The sequence below is a fragment of the Trachurus japonicus genome, chromosome 6 (assembly GCF_045865225.1).
Source record: "Trachurus japonicus isolate A0001 chromosome 6, Traja_1.0".
Lineage (NCBI taxonomy): Eukaryota > Metazoa > Chordata > Actinopteri > Carangiformes > Carangidae > Trachurus > Trachurus japonicus.
Genome location: NC_140912.1, coordinates 33662972 through 33671398, shown reverse-complemented (window position 1 = coordinate 33671398; position 8427 = coordinate 33662972). Strand labels below are relative to the sequence as shown.

At 40.2% G+C, this 8427-nt stretch overlaps 1 protein-coding gene across 1 annotated transcript in view; it reads left to right on the top strand.

Moving 5' to 3' along the window:
- The first annotated feature begins 2801 nt into the window (after nucleotides 1–2801).
- The window catches only part of iqub (IQ motif and ubiquitin domain containing), a 28291-nt gene continuing 22665 nt past the window's right edge, over nucleotides 2802–8427 (top strand). Inside the window, exons 1-5 of the mRNA XM_085780253.1 lie at nucleotides 2802–3098; nucleotides 3405–3500; nucleotides 5485–5619; nucleotides 6789–6956; nucleotides 8132–8307. Of these exons, the coding sequence (XP_085636379.1) occupies nucleotides 2933–3098; nucleotides 3405–3500; nucleotides 5485–5619; nucleotides 6789–6956; nucleotides 8132–8307 (741 nt within the window). The 5' untranslated portion in view covers nucleotides 2802–2932. The remainder of the gene's footprint in view (nucleotides 3099–3404; nucleotides 3501–5484; nucleotides 5620–6788; nucleotides 6957–8131; nucleotides 8308–8427) is intronic.

The window sequence follows — 8427 nt, the reverse complement described above, 5'->3', positions numbered from 1 at the left end:
AGATATCACATTCTCACATTGGTAGAATTGTTTTCTGCACAATCACTTTCCTATTCCAACCAAGGCTCATAGAAATTCTCCAGAGATTGAAAAGAGTCTGAATGTGAGACTTTGTCTGACGCTTTAAAGAATTGTTTTTGAAGTCTGATATTCTGATGTAAAAATCCAAGAAATTGGAGAGACACGTCTTCAAATGAATACAGCGGCTCTGATGCAGGAGTTGATGCAGCCACACACAGTTTTAATTATATGTTTAACAAAAATGAAAAAAAAAAAAAAAGGTAGGAAGAGTGTCTGTTTCACAGTAAAACATCAGTCAGTTTTCATCTGTCAGTCCCATGTGCTGAATTATCTAGAAACAGACTTATTAACATAGCAGCATTACTGTAGTGTGATTGGTTGGTTGGTTTGCTAGATGTCCAGTTGGTTGGTTGATTGAATTATTGGTTGGTTGGTTGGTTGGTTGGTTGAATTATTGGTTGGTTGGTTGGTTGGCTGGTTGGTTGGTTGGTTGGTTGGTTGGTTGGTTGGTTGGTTGGTTGGTTGGCTGGCTGAATTATTGGTTGGTTGGTTGATTGAATTATTGGTTGGTTGGTTGGTTGAATTATTGGTTGATTGAATTATTGATTGGTTGGTTGGTTGGTTGGTTGGTCAGTCAGTTGGTCACTCGGTTGCAAGTTTCTGGTCCTTCATTTGACTGGATGATCAGTTGGTTAGCTGATTGATGGGTATGTAGATTGGTTAGTTGGTAGGTAGTTTGGTTTGTTTGTTTGGCGGTTGGTTATTTGGTTATGTAGCTGAATGGTTAGTTGGTTAGTTGGCTAGATGATCAGTTGGTTGATTGATTGGTATGTAGGTTTTTTTTAATGGATAAGGATAAACGGTAGGCTATAGAAAATGAATGAATGAATGGTTGCTAGGTAGTTTGGTTTGTTTGTTAGTTGGTTGTGTAGTTATTTAGCTGAATGATTAGTTGCTTTGTTGGTCTGTTTGTTGGATGATCCATCAGTTGGTTGGTTAGATGTATTTCTTAGTTCTGAGTTCACTATTTCAAAACTCCTCACTGTCCTCAGGCAGCACAGCAGCAGTCAGTGTGGATTTAAACTGTGAATCACTGTTCACTGTTTGATTGACAGCTTCTTTATGGTATAAGCTGTTCTGACTCAAACTCAAACATCTCCAGAACTCTTAGTCCACGTTGGAAACTCAATCTAACACAGAATAAGACTGTAAACCCTGGATGACCTCTCTCACAGCACATTAAAAAGCTCATTAGCAAGTTTTTTATTCATTTATTGTTTTGTTTGCTCCTGTTCTGGCTCAGTCATCAGCAGCTGATCATCAAACAAATACTTCCACTGATGGGCACATCAACCCACGTGGACCATCTCCCCAGGTAAAACCAGGACCGAAGAGCATGGATGTGTTAACCAGTCAGCTCCCACTGTGTACAGAAGTGTCTGACTGTGATCCTGAAAAAGCGCTAACATGACAGGAGGGCCTCCGCTAAATGAAAACCTGTGTACGACAGGTTTGACCCGGGGGCCCGGTCCTCTCTGCTCCTGCTGCCGGTGCTGTGATCCCTGAGGATCCAGCAGATGTCCAGCAGCAGATTAGTGGAGCTTTACGGGGGCCGTCGCCGCCGTGTCGGCTCCTCGGGCTCCCAGACTGAAATAGTCAGCGTACAGCTCAATGTAAAGCTTCTATAGGGTCAATGTCCACACAGGGAGGGTGTCACACAACTAAAATAAGACCGCTTCACCCATGACACAACTTTTAAAGTTTTCATCTTCTAACTTAAAAAAAAAGTCTTTGTTTAACTTATGGAAAGAACATCTTCAACCATGCTCTAGAACATAAAATACTGTGCCTCCAAAATTAAGTGTTATTAACCTTAAACACACTGTTCTGGAAGATGTTCAGGATCATTCGACTTTGTCTACTTTCATAGCGACCATGAGGCCTACAGGAATACCATACAACCTACTGTAGTCTACTGTATTAGGCTACATTCCTCCTGCCGACAGTCAAGGTAAACTTAGAAAACATAGAAAATTGAAAAATTGCACTTCCATATAATTTTACTTTTTTTTACTACTTTGAGAAGACAAAGTCTTTTTCATCAAAGCTGAATATACACATCAGAGAAGTGTGTGAGTGTGTTTCTTATCCTTGTTTTTGACTTTCACGTCTTTGTTTTCTTTGTCAATCACTTTGTAAACTGTGTTTTTAAAAGGAGCTTTATATTTCATGGAGAATGACCCCTAGACCGTAAAACAACCAAACAGCATTTCAAAACTCTCCTCAAACAAGGACGGAGCTATTTTGAGACGTACCCACAAATAACTTTTAACTGTCTGCTGTATAACTTCATTGATGTTGTAGTGGGCCTAGTGGGGTTGACATGGAGCTGAATCCACGGAGACGCCTTGAATTTGCAAGGGAAAATAAAGAAGGATAATATCCATTTATATTTAACATACTTTGCCCAAAAACATCAGTTTCAGAGAGTTTTCCTTGTATCAAAACCAATAATGGTTCAGGTTCTGATTGAACATTTTAAATATTGTACAGTTTTGTTTAAATTATTGTTCATTTTAAACTCCTGTAACGCGGTGACTGTGAGGGAGACGTTTGTGGTTGCCCTAGCGACGTGTAAACTCTGCCGTTGTCATGGCCGTTGCCTGGAAACCGAGGTAACATACGGAGCACAGTGTTAGCTGCCCCTCAGTTAGCTCTGCAATATATTCAGTAAATAAGTTTAATAAACACACGGACGGGATTAAAGGAGAAGTTTAAACGACTGACCGTGGATCAGTTCTTCACCGTGTCACCGCCGTTCACCGTGACCTCGCGCTCCGGTCGGTTTAAAGAGCCTCCCGGTGGGTCGAAGCTAACGAGTTAGCATTAGCCGGTCCGTTCAGAAACTGTCATGGCGGAGCAGAGAGAAGAGGAGGAAGAGGAGAGAGAGGAGGAGGAGGAGAGAGAGGAGGAAGAGCAGGGGGTGATGGAGGAAGAGGAGGAGGAGGAGGAGGAGGAGGGAGAAGCAGGTGCAGAGGACGAGGGAGAGGAGGGTCCGGCTCACAGGTCGACCCCTGGTGAGTCACCTTTGACCTCTATCTATCTATCTATCTATCTATCTATCTATCTATCTATCTATCTATCTATCTATCTATCTATCTATCCTGAATTTTTTTCTTTTTTGAACTTTAGATTTTAAAGAGACTCATATTTTATATGTACGTATTTACATTATTATTCAGACAGTGGATCAAAAATGAGTTATGGATTTGAGCATTATTCAACTGATATGGTATTGTTGTACATCTACTGATTGTCAGGTGTTGTTTCTTATTGAAATCCATATTTGTCCCATGTGATCCTCCTGATGTGATCCTGTCCAGATGTGCTGACGACAGTGGAGGAAGCTGAAACTCAGGCTGATCTGCCCGACGACACAAAACAGCTGCATGACAATGTTGGAAACTCAACAGCTACAGGTGAGTCATATTACTGTAATGTAGGTGCTCCTATAATAAAAACAAAAAATAGACCTTAAACTCTTTTGGATATCATGAGTGTGAAATAGCTCATCAAAACACAGAAACTCATGTTTAGTTTAACCTGTAAATGTGAACAGTTTTAAATTAAACACATGCCATAATGCATTTGTAACGTCTTACTGATTTCATATGGGCTCCATAAATAGCTGCTGCTGTCAAGGTAACAAGTATCATGAAGCCTAATAACAGAAATATTATACTATGTGAGGAAAAGAAGAAAGAGAAGGAGAACAAAGGAAGATGTTACTGATACAGCAGCACGTTTCTGTCTCTGTTGTTATAAACATTCATCATCACATCAGACCTGATGCTGCCTGACAACATCCAATCATCTTCCAATTAAAAGTTGATTGATTTTCTATATATTAGTACTTATTTACATTATATCCATTCATTACAGATACATAAATATAAAGACAAATACTGATTACAGGTAAATGTGAAGTGTCCTTGACGTTACAGTAAAACGTCACCTAAACAAGCTTTAGTTGAACATTCAGATAATTCACTCAGACAGAAACGTCCTGTGCTGCTTCAAACCACGTTATTCATTCTTCATATGTTTGACTTTGATGTTCCCACGCCCAGTGAAGGCGTCTCAACTATTTCTTCCTCCTCCTCCTCTTCCTCCTCAACCACTTCCCTGTGTCATTTCACTTGAAGTGATCTGGACCTGGTGAATAATTAATTTATTTGCAGATGAAGCGTAGGCAGCCAAGTGGCTCACATGTGTTTGTGCTGTTTCTAGGTAACCTCACACAGGACTCATTCACCATGACGATCGATATCTCACTGTAGCTCTGACAAGTGGATGAACAGCGTGGAGATATGTGTGGAGGAACTCTCTCATTGTCTTATTATTGTTAATGATCTGAGTTGAAATGAAAAAAACTGGGCTGAATTTAAATTATTTCTATTGTAAAATCATCTTTAAATGAAGTATAGATGCTGGTGTTGATGTATGATTAATTCAAATATCATGACAAGGAGAGTTTGAAGGTGATCCGTGACTAAATCTGACGTTAATTCCCATCTACTGATTACCTTGTTTTAACCAATCAATGACAGGCCTCCTGAGGTGTGTGTATATTACTGTAACCTACACCTGAAATACACAGCATCATAAAATATGTATGCACTTAAACTTTTATATGAAATAACAGGGTATCCGCGAAAAATCTAAATTTTAGGCCTTAAAATGTCTTAAATTTGTTGAATTATTGTGTTAAAGTCTTAAATAATTTTAGACAGGTCTTAATTAAATGTTCTTATGCCCACCATGGGCGAGCATTTCACTCACATTTGCCCCTAAAAAAAAAAAATACATGTGTGAACCGGGAAAATCACAAAAAAGAAAGATCACAACCTGCGATTGGTCAAAAACTACAAATCCCACAATTCTCTGGCCTCAACAATAACAGTAGTTGAAATATTTCCATGTTTGTCTATTCTGGGTCACATTAGAAGTCATCACATTTCAGGCCAAAGGTGAAGTGTTGGTGTTTTTACTATTCTCCAATGTAAAAATGGGTCACGTTTGACCCTTAACATTATTCAAGGCTTAAAGCCATCTGCCTGTTGGTTGCCAGTCAATTAAATAAATAATATGTTCCATAAACATTTTTAATTTCGCTCCCCAATTTCTTTTTGTGCCCCCAAATAGTTTACTTTAGGCGTGCTCATTGGTAAAAATGTTATCGTAGAGCCCTAGCTACTGCAAATGCTCAATAAAATGCTCCTGCGACACTTCATTGTGCTTTATTGAATGTATTTTCAACTACAAACAAGCCTAACACGCAACTTATATATTGCAATCAATTTCTAATTTTGTGACTCCGCATTTCTTTTGTACATTTTTTATTTGTCATGATAGTCATATATATATATATATATCTAACACGGACTGTGACTGTGTCTGCAGTGAAGGTGGTGCTGGCGCCGGGCGGTCACGTGATGACGGTGGCGTTCGCCATCGGTCTGAGCATCCAGGATCTGAAGCGTCACCTCGCCGCCGAGCTCAGAGTTCCTGCTGAGGTGCTGCAGATCTCCCTGGACGGTGCGTCTGCTCCTCCGCCACACAAACACTCACAGAAACACTCACAGAGACGATGTGTCAATGTTTGAAGTGCTGAGAGAGCGACAAGTAAACTGTGGTCAACAGGGAGTCGCAGCATGAGCAGGAAACAACTGATGTAGCTGATGAATGAACCAGATTTTACACTAATTCACTCATCGAACCATTTTTACAAGGTCGCTCATCCCTGTATTGGCTGCAGAAAGTTTAAAACAGTAGTTAGTTATTATCTTTAGCTTGATGTTAATAATCCTACAGCTCATTAAAACTCAGTCTTCACAACCTCACATGTATTTAATCACCAGTGTGACATCTCTAATCGACCAATCTAATCAAAACACTGCATTAAACTGAACTAAACCTCAAACATTTATCACACACATATCACACACTCATCAAAACAGACACAGTTGATCCTCACCCACCAGCATGTGGTTAAATAAGGTTAAGGATCAATCACATTTTATTTATATATCACCTTTAAAGTCAGTCGAGAGCAAATCAATGTGCTTTATAGTTTGATAGATAAAAAAACCCAACAATAACAACACAAGAGGTAAAACCAAGAGGAGTTGGAGACTGATTCACATAAAGGATCGGGAATAAAAATAGAAATAATCAGTGAGATGACAATAAAAGGAATAAAAACAAACAAACACAGAAGTAATACATGAAAGAGACAAGATCAAGAATATTTTATTTATTTATTTGCACCATAAAAATCAAGGACAATTACAAAAACAGAAATGAAACAAGAATATTAAGTGCAGGAGAGGTTAAAACTCCCACATGGGCTTATACAAAATACCTCACCGATAAATACGCAAAGATTCAAGATTCAATAGAAGAGATGAACAATAAAATACAGCAGATACAGACAATAATAACTTGGTAACTACGAACCATAGGACTTTTCACAAAATAAAAGCTAAAAAGATTTTCAGGTTTTCAGTTTACTTGTTTCCAGCTCCTCTCAGAATGGGACAACCACAGGAAGTGTAAAATTAACTCTTGTTTGAAGTGTGAATAAATACATCGCAAATAAATAATAACTTAAATTGCACGGTATTGTTAGATTGAGATGTTGTTGATTTAAGTGTGTGTGTGTGTGTGTGTGTGTGTGTGTGTGTGTCTGTGTGTGTTATGTGCAGGCCGGGTGGTGGAGGAGAGGCAGAGCCTGATGGAGCTCGGCGTGCGGCCTCACGGCTCCACCCGGCTGGAGATGAGCTCCACGGATCCCAGCGTCCACCCGCTGTGCCCGCTGCCGCCCTCGGAGCAGGACGTCATGCCGGACGTGATCACTGTCCGAGTCCAGAAGGGTGAGCAGGACTTTTATTATAATACACTGGGCCGCAGGTTGGACTCGAACCTGGGCCCCTGCTGCAAATACCTGACCACTAGGGCTGGGACGATACACTTTTCTCCCGATTAGATTCTTATACGATTGTTTGGATGTCATTTTGATTTAAATTGCGATTCTATGATATTGCCGAATTTCTCGATTTTTAGTCAAGGCATTTTTAACACCAGTGAAACAGTTGAATGATTATGATTGTCTATAAACTATTCCAAGAACCATATTTCCCCCCCAAATAGTTACACATCACATGTAAGTCAGTGTTTAAGATTTATTCAGCAGCAATATATACATATGTATATGTATGTTTACTCTCTTTTCAAAAGCCTGGACTGCATAAAAGAGGCCAAAATAAAAGAGTATAGAAAAAACAGGCTTCTGAAACCTTTCTGACAAAATGAGATATAGACTGAGGTAAACTGCTACATTTTAAAGGGACAACGAGGAGTTTTGGAAAAGCGAAGTGTTTTCACACTACATTTATGAGCCTCCGCACCGTGAAATTCCTTGACCGGCGCAAGACAGACTCATGTTTTCATTCATCAATAATTAAAGTCAGAGGTTGGAAGACGATCACATACCGTCGTAGTTCCCACCATAAACGGAGATTCGGCGGCGTTATTCTCATGACTCGCCACGAAACCGAAAGTAAAGAAACGCTGGTCGGCTCGCCCAGCATTTCCACCACCACTAATAATAACAAAATAACCATAGAGACAAAACCATAGATTTATCTAAAATGGGCCCATTAACAAGTGGTAACGTAGATTCATTCACATTAACGTGAGACTTTTTATTGTCGCAGAATTTTTCGTAACGCCGATGGAGAAACTCCTCGTTGTCCCTTTAACATTTATCTGCACACAAATACTGTAGGAGCCTAGAAATTAACATACTCCATTATAAAGTGAACTTAAACCCTTTTCAAAACCTGGACTCTCTGTATGTAAAAAAGGCGAACAAATGCACATTAAAAACCTTTTTTTTTTAATCGATTTTTGAAAAAAACAATCGATTTAAAAATCATCAAAAAAAATATTGCGATACTTATGTGAATTGATTTTTTTCCTCCCACCCCTATACTACTGACCACAGTTAATTAATGAACTCTCTCTCTCTCTGTCTCCTGTGCTCCAGAGGACGGGGGCTTCCAGGAGGTGGTGGTGGAGGTGGAGCGTCCCCGGCAGCAGAAGGCCTTCGTGGGCGGGTTCAGACACCGGTTGACGGGCGTGGAGTTCCACCACGCCGCCGTCCAGACGCTGCCCAAGAGGAGGCCGGACAGAGGGGTGGAGGTGTTCAGCCGGGACGCACAGGTACACGACCGACAACCACAGGCTGAAGGAGTTCAAACCTCACTGCAGGGTGGAGAAAGGTCACTGTTGTTTTCTAATGCAGAGACTGTTGATGAAAAACTGTCCCTGAAGGCAACACAC